Raw genomic sequence first — 13,898 nt, 5'->3', positions numbered from 1 at the left:
TCCCTTTAAGCCCCATGACCTGACCTGAGGTCTCACTACACAGATGACTTCCGGGTGAGAGTTCATTGATGACGGTCCACTATAGTTCCTAACTGTGACACATGTTATGGTTCACATATTCACTTCTAGGAAATGGTGAAGAATTAAAACAATATGTATGTTTAATGGTAAGCCTTCTGGCTGTATTTTGCCCATGTTATTTTGTAATATTGTGCATCGACCTTTTGGGACATGGGTATATAGCACAAGTGACAGCCGGAGTGAATCGGTTAATGAACCACCTGTTCGGACCGGTACTACAGCCAGATGCGGTCATATAGCAAAAAACTGAGACGGAAATGTTCTCAATTTTGGAGTGAAAATAAATGCTAATATAATGTATGTTCGCAATGGTGTATGTTGTTAGTGCCAACGAGAACCCGTTCTATGGGCAATCTTCGCTTGAAGTTGGTAGTATAACATGGGTTTCAATGGCAGATGACATCTGTGTAGTGAGACCTGATCTTAAAGGGCCAGACCCTGGTTTCAACCCGTGAAAATTAACACTAAGTTTAGTTAATCTACAAACCTGAAACACATTTGGATAACGTTACAACTGAGCCCGTGACTTTGAAATACCCTCTGAAAATGGACTAAAACTCGACTCCATAACTGTTACTTCTCAGACGCACGTGTGTTTTTAAAAATATGACAAAAGCATTTTGGCTACACTTCGAATGTACGAAAATTGATAATCTAAACCATAAAATGTAAGTAAAGTATGATTTCAGTTATCAAAAACGGTTATAATAGTCAAAAATACACCTTTAAAGCTTAATGTTTAAAAACTAGGGTTTGTCCCTTTAATTATAGATTGATCGTGACTAAACACTGAGCTTTGCATTGACTGATTTTCAAGGGATCCAGCTCAGAAGGTAAAGCGTTCGCCTGACGTGCTTTGATCGCAGGATCGAACCTCCTCGGTGAACTTATTCTCTGGTTGTTTTACCCCGTCCTCACCAGTGCCCCATGACTGATCTATCAAAGGTCGTGTTATGTTCTGTTCTGTCTGGAGAAGTGCATATAAAAGACCACTTGCTATTAAGCCTGAGATGCTTGGGTCGTAGGATCGAACCTTCTTCGCGTACTCTTTTTTCTAGTTCCAAATAAGTGTATCACAGGCGTATGTGCTGTCCTGTCTGCTGTAAAATGCATATAAAAGATCCCTTGGTACAGTACTAATAGAAAATTGTAACGGGTCTCCTCTAAAACTGTATGTCAAATTGATTGATCAAATGTTAAAGTTAATAAACTAAGTGTTCTAGTGGTGTCGTTAAACAAAGCAAATTTTATATTTTACTCTTGGTTTTAACCGGTACTGGGATATGAACCAATACTCTACCAGCCACAGAGTACGACAGGGTCCCACGGTGATTGACCTACTGAATAGACCAACAAAATATAGCCAGAGAATGTAGACTGGCGCAACTTGAGAATGCGGACACTTTTCTGGAACTGCATGATTCGAACCCCTCCCCCTCTACAATCTTCGCTTGCCACAGACTAGATACCCCCCGCCCCCGTACACCTCCCTGCATACGCGCCTGGATTGGGCCTTAATACAACTATAATAGAGCATCTTTAAAGGTCATATGTCAAAGATAAAACTACAATGTTTCGTTATTTCCAAAACCATTTTGTAATAAATGACTACATATTAATCGACCCCGCGCATAATGTTTTTCATAAGTAATTCTAGAGTAATAATTTTAAAAAGTTTTTTCCCCGAATAATTTTTGAGTAAATATAGACTGGCCACCATCTTTCTTTCTTTTGTCATCTGCCATTGAAACCTCAAGTTAAATTGCCCAAACTCAATAGAACGGGTTCTCGTTGGCACTAACAGCATACACCATTGCGAACATACATTATATAAGCATTTATTTTCACTCCAAAACTGAGATCATTTCCGTGTCAGTTTTTTTGCTTTATGCTATATGACTGCATCTGGCTGTAATACCGGTCCGAACAGGTGGTTCATCAACCAATTCACTCCCGCTGTCTCTTCCGCTGTACACCAATGTCCCAAAAGGTCAATGTACAATATTACAAAATAACATGGGCAAAATACAGCCAGAAGGCTTACCATTAAACATACATATTGTTTTAATTCTTCACCATTTGCTGGAAGTGAATATGTGAACCATAACATATGTCACAATTAGGAACTATAGTGGAGACCTAACCGCAAAGAATTCTACGTAAACGTAGTGTGCTGAATGTGTACGAAAAAAACAATGACGTAACAAACTCTCAAGATTTCTTTCTTAAAATAAATTGTGTTCCACTAGTAAATGGAATTATTTGGATGTAATTTTTATAGGCATATGGTTGAAGGTATAAACTTTATGTTTCAAAGCAAAAATTAATAAGTAATGAAAAATAATAATAAAATGTCGGGAACCGCTATTATTGTACCTTTAAGGTTGCGTCAGCTATTAAAAAATAATAATAATAAAATATATCGAGTACTTTCTATTTGGCTATCTAGAGACTCCGCCGGCAGAGCTTTCCGAATACCTCCGGACTTTGACGACAGTTTCTTGAACCTAGGCCTCGGAAGTTTGCTGTTGGAGATGATAGTCGATTTCCCCACTGAACTGTCATTGTGGAAAGAAAGCAACACGAATGTGACGTCAGTGTTTAACGCGTTGAAGAGATACGCCTACCGACCGTTCTCAGCCAATAAAAACATTAATACCATAGACCCGAGGACCTATTTCTACATCCGACATTTTCTTCTTGATGCGCATGACAAATCACAAGATGTTGCGCTAGTTACCACATGGGTGAGGAATTATTTATATAAAACCCAGACTTTTCTGTAATTTGTGTGTGTTTCATTGTAGTATTATAAAACGTTAACGAGAGCTGTAACGTACTTTTATATTACACACCTATGAAATACTAATGTTAGCACAATGTTAAATTGTGACGTCACAGTATGACGTCATAGAAATATTAATACGCATCGCTATTTATAAAACTCAGTCTAGACTCGAGACTTTAGCATAGCACCCATGACCACCCTCCGCCTGTTACCGACCCCGGACGGGCTGCTGGTGCTCTCTTGCACCTGCCACTGCAGGCGGTTCCCCTCACAAATTGTATGCGTGTGACGTCATTATAGATTGAGTCTGGACAGTTTAATAAGCATATTGACGGCTCTTAATGACTGTTTAAAATGGGTACTATGTACTAATACTTCTAACAGTAGGTTTACAAGTAGGCTATAGTTATTGGTCCTCATTCATTCTACCACATTTCTGAGGTAGGGAGGGGGCACTGGGGCCACCATCTTTATATTTTCCCATCGCCCAATAATAGGACTCATAAAAAATCCCCCCCCCTCCCTCCCCCCCACTCCCCAATACAAAATGCCAATTAAATGTCATACAGTCATAATAAAATGCTTTAATATTTGTTCAAAATTCCTTTATTTAGATTCAGGATATCGGGGAGGTGATGGCGATGTACAAGAAAGGCGTTGCCATGCCGTTTGGTATAAACAATGTTGATGTCACGGTGTCAGCCAACTTCCTGTATGGTGTGACGTCATCAGTGTTGCGTGGACTTCAGCCAACTAATATTCTAGACGACAAACAAATACAGGTGGAGTAGTATTTAGCCGTGATATGTGTCGTTACTTGTAGCAGCTTAATATAGTCCGCTTTAGGAAATATTTCCTCATAAAAACTAAATACTACAAAATTCTGATATGCTTTTTGAAATCCTTCTTTGATGATTACACGTAGGTTGACCTCTGTAGTATTTAAATAACCCATTAGTTTGAAGTTACTTGTTATATGTAGTACTAACTGATAACAACTGTGCAACTGGTAGCCTATAGTGCCACTTGTATCACAGAAACACGAGGCGATAATCAGGCATGAGAGCTGTTAACTGAACATTTTCGTGGTCGACTTACGTTTTTTTTTTTTTTTACACGGTACTTATCAGTTGAGGCGCGGTCGGTCTGGGATTAATCCCAAATGGTGAGCCCATTGGGCTATTTCTCGCTCCAGCCAGTGCTCCAAAATTGTTATATCCTGTCTGTGGGATGGTGCGTATAAAAGATCCTTTGCTGCTAATTGAAAAGAGTAGCCCATGAAATGGCGACAGCGGGTTTCCTTTCTCAATATCTGTGTGGTCCTTAACCATATGTCTGACGCCATATAACCGTAAATAAAATGTGTTGAGTGCGTCGTTAAATAAAACATTTCCTTCTTCCTGTTTGTCATTTAAGAGCACTCCCTAAAATGAGTAGTCACATGACCCTCTCGACAGTGTTGTAAATTGTATTGACCTGCATGGGGTAATTAATGGTGGTGTGTAACCGTAAGTATTTGTACATAGATAATATAATAATGTTGTGCTGCATATGAAATGTCGACTTGTGAATCGGTTGTGCTTGCTTGATGTGGCTTTTGTAATCATGACACGATAAAAAGCAAACAAAAACGTAAAATTAAAAAAAATGTTTTTAATAGCCACAACAAACAAATAAAACAATAACAACAACAAAACAAAACAAAAACAAACGAAAACTATGTTTGGGTAATGTACAGATTATATAGTTTTATTATTCTTTAGCAATAAATTTCATAGATACATTTCAATTTACGTAACTGATTTTTAACAAAATTTGATAAAAGGTGACTACATGACTACATATGCAAAATTTTGCTATAGTACACATACATTTTGTATATACATGTATATATTTCAGCAAATCTTTCTGAACACGACTTCGCTGATTGCGTACGAAATCAACGCAGAGTTCATTGGTCGACGCGACCTTGCCCTTGTATACTATCCGTCACTATTCGAATTCTACTTCTTCGTAGCAAGGACGTATGCTCTACTTGAAAGGACCGCAAAGTACAGCAAGTTACCACACCCAGTAAGAAAAAAGAATAACGAAATTTTCTTCGGCTATTTGATACCTTAGCTAGGTTTATCAAGGGTGGATGCAAAGTAGCCCCTAATACACTGCAAACAATGATTACAACGTATATCAGAAGTAGCCCGAGTACTCTGACTGTAAGCGAGCTAGATGGACATGTGGACAGTTATTAGCCCTAATGTCCATATAGCTCTCATACAGTCAGTGTACTCAGGCTAATGAGAAGGATCTGCCCTAAACAGTTCAGCCTTTGCCCTGAAACAGCAACCATCAAACCCCTCCATACCCCTGAAGCCTGGACCTCCTAATCATACACCTATGGCTTCCGCCAAATAGACATTACGAAACGGGGTACCCCTCTTTCTCTCTCTCCCTCTCTCCCTCTCTCCTCTCCCTCCCCCCTCTCTCTCTCTCTCTCTCTCTCTCTCTCTCTCTCTCTCTCTCTCTCTCTCTCTCTCTCTCAACCTCTCGATGAAGAAACGTAAACAAATATCCACTCTGCTTTAACGAGGTTCATTTGAACTCTCCCTATTTAATTAGTAGGGCCTAACTCATGTTATTACCGTTTATTCCTTTAATTAATATTTAAGAGAGCACTAATGTATACCATCCATATATTGTTTTCAGGCACTTGTAGAAGTTATGTCGATTCTGGCTCCAGTCTTGAAGGGTAAAGCCACACACGTGATCTTGGACCAGGCCAAGCCATTAGGAGACGACATGGTTTTCTTTGATGACTTTCTGGGGGACGGAGACTACACTCGAGACAACAAAACAATCGTTCGTATCAAATGCTCTCTCTCTCTCTCTGTCTCTCTCTCTCTGTCTCTCTCTCTCTCTCTCTCTCTCTCTCTCTCTCTCTCCTGTCCGAACACTCATAAGCGTACATGGGGGGGGGGGGGGGGGGGGGGGACGTAGCCTGATGCGCGATTGATCTAGGATCGATCACCGTCTGTGGGCCCATTGGGCTATTTCTTGTTCCAGCCAGTGCTCCACAAGTTGTGTAACAAAGGCCGTGGTATGTACTATCCTGTCTGTGGGATACCTATTTCCACCATTCTACCAACAATATTAGTTGTAATCCATATGAAAATTAGTAGTGATTCATTTGCAATCCTAAAAAGCCGTTTGGCAGTAATGCTAATATGAAGAAATGTTGCTATCCAGATTCGGACATTTTCGTTTAATTCGGGCAAAAATCGACCGTTGGAACAATAGTATATATTATGTGAAGTATATGTGTGCATAAGCGTACGAGATGGGGGAGGAGGTCAAGAGGGTTAACTGCTCCCACCCCACCCCTCATTTCCATCAGTCTACTCACAATATTATTTGTAATCCATATACAAAAATCCCTTGCCCAGATACGTGCAGAAGACCGGATATTCACGACTGCTATGGCTGTGAACTGTCTCATTCGAACGTGGACCGTGTTTAACGACATGACAGGAAAACTCGTGTGGATGAAAGGTGGGTGGCAACAGGATGGGGATCGGTTTGTATAATACCCAGTCAAAGTCAAAGTCACAGCCTCACCCCAAGTTTGATTAACTAATAAATAATAAATGTTACTGAATCTAAGAAATGAGAGGAAGAGAGAGAGAGAGAGAGAGAGAGAGAGAGAGAGAGAGAGAGAGAGAGAGAGAGAGAGAGAGAGAGAGAGAGAGAGAGAGAGGAAGAAGAGTTGAGAAAAAGAGAGAGGGAGACAGACAGAGGGAGTGAGACAGAAAAAAACAGAGTGAGTGAGAGAGAGAGAGAGAGAGAGAGAGAGAGAGAGAGAGAGAGAGAGAGAGAGAGAGAGAGAGAGAGAGAATGTTTGAATTGATAACATGACAGCATGCATCCAACATCTAACAGAGTATGGTTACGCCCCCTCCCCTCGCCAATTTGAATCCCCCAGTATAAAATCCTGGTTACGTCAAATTAAATAACACAATTCCAATACCCGCCCCAACCCATATCCCATCGTTTACTCGTCACACGTACACAGTTTTTAAATGTGCCTTTAAGATTTTCCTAATTGCAAATTTGCGGAATTAGAATAAGGGATTTTAACCATTTTTATTTAAGCCCATTTTCATTTTTCAGAAACACCATCAAAAGTAATAGAATCTGCATCCAAAGCGACCAAATGGCTTACTGCTTTTACTCTGTCTGGCGACTATAAACCTTGGAACACATTTTTCTCTGGTTCCGGTAAAAGTTATGATGTATGTACTTCACACATTCACAAAAGGGTTCCATCAAAGTTAGATACTAACCAGAAGTATTTAAATTTATGTAACGACAAAAATTAATTTACTAGCAAAAGAAAACCCCTTTTATTGAAAAAATCTATATAATAATTTTTAGCCAAACATCCATAGCTATATATAGCGAAACCACTGTTTGTGCACAAATTGCAGCACATTATAAGTTTGGTATTCCTGAATTAATTATGCAATATTATTTTTAGCTGTTTATCACAAATGCATATAAAAAGATCGAACTATGGAATTTTTATGATAACAACAGACATTTTTTTTTTAGATAACACATATTTGTGTTAGTAATTAGGGGATATGATGCATATCGAAACTTAAGGTGGTTTTTTTGTTGTTGTTTTTTTCTTTTTGTTGTTTTTTAATTATTGTAAAACAGCCGACGCATTCATTACAGTAAACGATAAAATATGATGTTTGCCGACTGATATTAAACAAAGATGGTGTCATGTATATTACAACACGTCTTGTCAATCTGTTCCAGAGTCAGCCATTTTGGTATCCAATAAACCGACTGCAGTATTTGAACGGCACGGAAATCCACGACCATATACACTTCCCTCACGGGCTTTTCATGCTCGGTGTCGAGGGCGTTATTCCGGAAGCCCAGTATGAAGCAAATTTCAACCAATCGCATTTTGGAATGAAGACGCCAACGAAATTCTTGGGCTACAACGCCGGCAAGAGTTTCTTCCCCTTCTGGTCGTCTGACGCGTACACGTACGCCGTGACGATGCTGGCGTTAGCACAGTTTGAAAATACGGTACAGCAATAGGCTACTAGAGACTATAAGGAAAATGAGAAACTTCAGAAGTTTGCACCATTAAATTTGGATTATATTAAACTCCTTCAGATCCGAAACCCCGTCTTGTTTGTGTATTTTAAAGTTATAAAATAAGCTAGACATAAATAATTAAAGCCGCACACCCTAGTTCCATCCAGCGAAAATAAATTATAATTTGGTTAATCTACAAACCTGTAACACACTTGGATCACGTTTTTATCAAATGGAGTGAAAAAGCAGGTTTTATATCGATAAATACCATGGGAATCCCCATGTCCCAATTGCTTGAAATAATTTTGAAAGTTTGTATTCTGATGTCACCGGTAGATGTCGCTCGAAGCACAACAATGCCTACGTCACGACAAATTTCACAGACTTGGGGTGCGTTCTTTTCACCTCTCCTGGACATGTTCCAACTGTTCTGTCCTGGTTGTATCCCCTCTCCAGATATCGTAGGACTTGGGTTTGTAACGTTTTGTATTGAGATACTTACTTGTCTGAACTTTATTGTTACTGAAAATGTTCACGAACTGTGAAGAAAAATCTCAAAATGAAATCTCAAAATAAACAACAACAAATCGGATGTTGATTGCGCGAACCGTGTACGAGAAAACAAACTGAACCAAAATGATAACGATCACGTGGTATACCAACGTCTGTGACATTGAAATGGAAATATCCCGTCTAAAAATAGATTAGACCTTGTCTGCTCAAAGGTTTTTTCTCAAACGTGCGTCCGTTTTTCAGAAATACGAAAAATGCATTTTGTGGTATTACAAACACCAGGATTACCAGGATTACCAAAAAACACTTCAGGTGAATGGAAATGTATATTCTAAATAATAAACGGTAAGTAAAGTGCAATTCTATTTGTGAAAAAATGGGTTTAATAGCGAAAAACAACGCCGTAATGGTTAACAACTAGCCGTAACTAGGGTGTGTCCCTTTAAGGATATATTATAACAGAGGATGAGGATAAAAGGCCCTATTAAATAGTTTTTTTTTAAAAAAAAACTTTACACCTGAGAGAGATCGTGGGGAGGGAGGGACGAAAATATATTGAATGAGTTTATTTGTTTATTTTTTTTAACGACATCACTAGAGCACATTGATTAATTAATCATCGGCTATTGGACGTCAAACATTTGGCAATTCTGACTTATAGTCATCACAGGAAACCCGCTACATTTTTCCTAATGCAGCAAGGGATCTTTTATATGCACTTCCCCACAGACAGGAAAACACATACCAAGGCCTTTGATCAGTTGTGGTGCACTGGTTGGAATACAGGGAACTGAAAAAAACCCAATCAGTTTTATGGATCCACCGAGGTGGTTCGATCCTGCGACACAAGCACCTTTGGCGAGCACTCAACCGACTGAGCTAATTCCTGCCCCTGGAGGACCGAGAGAGGCCAGATGAGAGAGAGAGAGCGAAGGAGAGGGAGCACCTTGGCGGGAGAGAGGGACTATTTCGAGGGTAGAGGGGGGAGACTCGGCGAGAGAGAGAGATAAGAGAGATAGAGAGGATTGGCGAGACTGGAGGACGAGAGAGAGAGAGACAGAGAGAGAGGAGAGGATACGAGAGGACAGGACTGGCGAGAGAGAGAGAGAGAGAGAGAGAGAGGGACCGAGGAGAGAGGGATAGTCAAATCGATGAGAGGGGGAGCAGAGAGAGGAGCGGAATGAGACAGGGGAAGAAAGAGTGGAAGTCCTAGAGAGAGGATGAGGTCCCTTTTCAGGGGGAAAAACATGTAAAGGGAGATAGTTTGCGAGAAGAGGAGGATTTCCGCAGATGAAGAGAGTAGTGGAATAGACCGAAATCAACGATACAGGACAGGGAGAGACAGAAGGACGTGGATGGACGAGGGAGGTTAGAGGTAGATGGAATTGGAGCACCCACGAGAGGGAGTTTTCCCCTTTATTTTGGTAAGGGCGAGAACAGAGGAAGGAGGGGGGAGAATCCCCCTAGAGGGGGGACAAGAATATGGGGGAGAGATGCCCCGAGGAGATTTTGGAGCTCCACGCCGGAAGTTAGAGTTTTTCCACACACATGGAGAGAGAGACAGAGTGAGGAAAGATAGAAAAGAGAGACCCCGTTTGGCCAAGGAAAAGAGAGAGGAGAACTCCTCGGCGGGTGGAGCGCATGAGGAATTTAGGTTGTTTTTTTTTGTAATACAGATGCCATCTAAAGGACTGCCTAGAGACGGGGGAGGAGAGAGAGAGAGACTCTTAGAGAGAGGAGAGAACCAAGAGGGACTGAGGAGAGGAGAAAGAGATGGAGAGATCCAGAGGGGGGAAAAAGAGGTTTCATATACAATGACAGATAGCCCTCTAATGTATAGTTTGCCGAAAGAAAGAGATGTACTGGGACCAGATCCCAAAGTATGTCCAGTGTTCCCTTTTCTGAGAGAGAAGTAAGATGTTATGACAGAAAGAAGAATACAGATTCTATGATTAAGTTATATTAATATTTTATTGTAATTGATTTTTTAATGTCCATGATTCCGTGAATTAAGCTAACTTTTACGGGGATTCCAACAGTGGTATTGTTTAAATCGTTCTGTATAATTTTCTGTAAAAGTTCACGTAAATGTTTACAAATAAATCCGATGTGCAGAATGGTAGTTTTACAGAAAAATTAGTTTTCATATAATAACATTTCAAAAGGGTGGATGTTACGGTACCTAAGTACCGAGGGTACATGGATATCACCCACCGAGGGTAGTTTTCCTTTAATATGTTATATTACATTACACATATGTTGGCTAATGTATATTTCGGCTATGTAATCACCTTGTAATGTAGACATGACAATTCAATATGAATGTAATGGATTAATCTATTATTTAACTGATCAGGGTAGATTTTCTTTCCACGTGTGAAAGTTAAAGTTTTTTTTTTTTAACAATATGTCAGTAATCTTACTGCATATTTACTATCCATGTCAGGAGTGGTTTTCAGAAAAGGAGACTCTTGAAATTTCAAAAACGTGAAAGTTTAATTTTTGTTGGTTTTTTGTAATAAGATGCCAATAATGTTACTGCATATTTACTATCCATGTAAGGAGTAGTTTTCAGAAAAGGAGACTCTTAAAATTTCAAAAGCGTGGATTTTACCATACCTAACTATACCAAGAGTACATGGATATCATCCACCAAGGGTAGTTTTCCTTTAATATGTTATATTACAATACACATATGTTGGCTAATGTATATTTCGGCAACATAAACACCTTCTAATGTAGACATGACAATTCAACATGAATGTGATGGCTTAAAGGGACATTCCTGAGTTTGCTGCATTGTAAGATGTTTCCGAGTAAAAAAGAATAAATATTTCTATGATTAAACTTCTATATTAAATATATTTTCTTGTTTAGAATATCAGTGTTTGTATATTCAATGTATTTCTGGTCGTCTTAATATTTATAAGAAGCCCAAACTGGATTTTGTCTTCAAATAATTTTGTACGTACGAAAAAACTATATTTTAGGAAATAAAATTAAATGTAACCTAGTACAAATATTAGAACGATCAGAAACACGTTTAATATATAGCCAGTAATATTTGATGCAGAAAAATATATTTGATGTGTAATTACAGTCGTTAAAAAGTCTCTGTTAGTTGACAACATCTTAAAAATCGCAGCAACCTCAGGAATGTCCCTTTAATCTATTATTTAACTGATCAGGGTAGACTATGTAACAACATTAGTAAGAGCATAGTACTTGACATTGGCAGCTGACAGGCAAGTATTTAGTCTACAAATAGCTATACTCCACTCAGACTCTGAAATACTTTTGATATGAATTTTTTTTTACCACAAATTACACGATAATTTAACCACACAAAAATAAAAGAACATTATAAATATAATACCTCCAAGTAATATTATTTCCCATGGCTTAGTGACACTGCATGGGGATCAAAAAGCAGTTTGTACTGGTAAATGTTTAGATGCTGTGCACGGGATCCTTTATATGCACCATCCCACAGACAGGATAGTACATACATGGCCTTTGATATGCCAGTCGTGGTGCACTGGCTGGAATGATAAATAGCCCAAAGGGCCCACCGACAGGGATCAATCCCAGACCGACCTCACATCGAGCTAGCGCTTTACCACTGGACTATTTCCCGCCCCCATATGGGTAATAAAAACAATTCTGTCTTTTTAAAACCAAGACCGGCCTCGGTGGCATCGTGGTTAGGCCATCGGTCAACAGGCTGGTAGGTACTGGGTTCGGATCCCAGTCGAAGCATGGGATTTTTAATCCAGATACCGACTCCAAACCCTGAGTGAGTGCTCCGCCAGGCTCAATGGGTAGGTGTAAACCACTTGTACCGACCAGTGATCCATAACTGGTTCAACAAAGGCCATGGTTTGTGCTATCCTGCCTGTGGGAAGCGCAAATAAAAGGTCCCTTGCTGCTAATCGGAAAAAGTAGCCCAAGAAATGGCGACAGCGGGTTCCTCTCAAAATCTGTGTGGTCCTTAACCATATGTCTGACGCCATATAACCGTAAATAAAATGTGTTGAGTGCGCCGTTAAATAAAACATTTCTTTCTTTCTTTTTTAAAACCAAGCATTCTATAAATAAAATAATCCCTGGGTCTCACAGCCCCCAGTTAGCTAAATAAGGGTTAAAAGTGTATACCACCATTAATTATTCCATGCAATTCAATACAATTTCCATGTCACATTATTTTCTGTGAAAAATATTTTTTTGAGAGGGTCACGTGACTACTAGTTTTAGTGATAACTCTCCCTTGACAACTACCGTGCAAAAAATCAACATAGGTCAACCATGAAAATGTACATGTGGCCAGTCTCATGTCAGAGAACCGCCCCATGCTGCTCGAGTACAAGTGGCAGCATACCACAGTTGTTATCAGTTAGTACTACATATAACAAGTAACTTCAAACCTATTTACTATTTAAATAGTACAGCTAGAGGCCAACCTACTTGTCAAAAAAAGATTACAAAATGCATTTCACAATTTTTTATTATTGATTTAGTGAGGAACCATTTCTTAAACCAGACCATATTAAGCTTCTAGTAAGACACGACAAATAATGGTGTGGTAACTGGTAAAAAAAAGCCTTTCATGTAAAAAATAAAATGGGCACTGAAGTCTTCTTTTTTGGGACAGGTTTTGAAAATTCAATATTTTACAAAGTGAAAAACCCCACCACCACCCAAAATAAAACCCCACCCATAATAAACTGAATAGCAAGATATATCCTTTTATCCAGCAGTTACTATATACATTGGAAAGATATGATGACTAGATAAATCTCTATATTTTCGGTCAAATTCACATATATTTTTTAATAATAATAATAATTTCTTTTAATTTGGAAATGTACTCTGATCATTTAGATAATGGATTAATCCATCACATACATATTTAATTGTCATGTCTACATTAGAAGGTGTTTATTTAGCTGAAATATACATTAGCCAACATATATGTAATGTAATATACCATGTTAAAGGAAAGGTACCCTCGGTAGTTAGGTACTGTACTGTCAAATCCACCCTTTTGAAATGTTACGTGTCTGTTTTTCTGAAAACTACCACTGACATCGGTAGTAAACATACAGTAAGATTATTCACCTCTACTAAAAAAAAGTGAGTGCTCCGCCAGGCTCAATGGGTAGGTGTAAACCACTTGCACCGACCAGTGATCCATAACTGGTTCAACAAAGGCCATGGTTTGTGCTATCCTGCCTGTGGGAAGCGCAAATAAAAGATCCCTTGCTGCCAATCGGAAGAGTAGCCCATGTAGTGGCGACAGCGGGTTTCCTCTCAAAATCTGTGTGGTCCTTAACCATATGTCTGACGCCATATAACCGTAAATATAATGTGTTGAGTGCGTCGTTAAATAAAACACTTCTTTCTT

The 13,898-nt window shown here is 39.2% G+C and overlaps 1 protein-coding gene across 1 annotated transcript; it reads left to right on the top strand.

Annotated features, from left to right (window-relative positions):
* The first annotated feature begins 2,615 nt into the window (after positions 1 to 2,615).
* LOC121390277 lies at positions 2,616 to 8,067 on the top strand. The gene is made up of 7 exons (XM_041522059.1): positions 2,616 to 2,828; positions 3,484 to 3,651; positions 4,769 to 4,942; positions 5,573 to 5,725; positions 6,310 to 6,415; positions 7,034 to 7,155; positions 7,691 to 8,067. Exons 1-7 carry the CDS (start codon positions 2,616 to 2,618, stop codon positions 7,979 to 7,981), a joined length of 1,227 nt encoding a protein of 408 aa, XP_041377993.1. The 3' UTR covers positions 7,982 to 8,067.
* The last annotated feature ends 5,831 nt before the right edge of the window (positions 8,068 to 13,898 follow it).

The sequence above is a fragment of the Gigantopelta aegis genome, chromosome 15 (assembly GCF_016097555.1).
Source record: "Gigantopelta aegis isolate Gae_Host chromosome 15, Gae_host_genome, whole genome shotgun sequence".
In the NCBI taxonomy this organism is placed as follows: domain Eukaryota; kingdom Metazoa; phylum Mollusca; class Gastropoda; order Neomphalida; family Peltospiridae; genus Gigantopelta; species Gigantopelta aegis.
Note: the sequence above shows the minus strand (reverse complement) of the source record. Positions and strands in the feature narration are given on the sequence as shown.

Bases quoted from the DNA above. Each gene is read 5' to 3' on its own strand.
- LOC121390277 (XM_041522059.1), top strand. From the start codon at position 2,616: ATGATAGTCGATTTCCCCACTGAACTGTCATTGTGGAAAGAAAGCAAC. The intron at 3,652-4,768 runs GTGGAGTAGTAT...TATATATTTCAG, and splicing joins TAGACGACAAACAAATACAG to CAAATCTTTCTGAACACGAC. The intron at 7,156-7,690 runs GTATGTACTTCA...AATCTGTTCCAG, and splicing joins GTTCCGGTAAAAGTTATGAT to AGTCAGCCATTTTGGTATCC.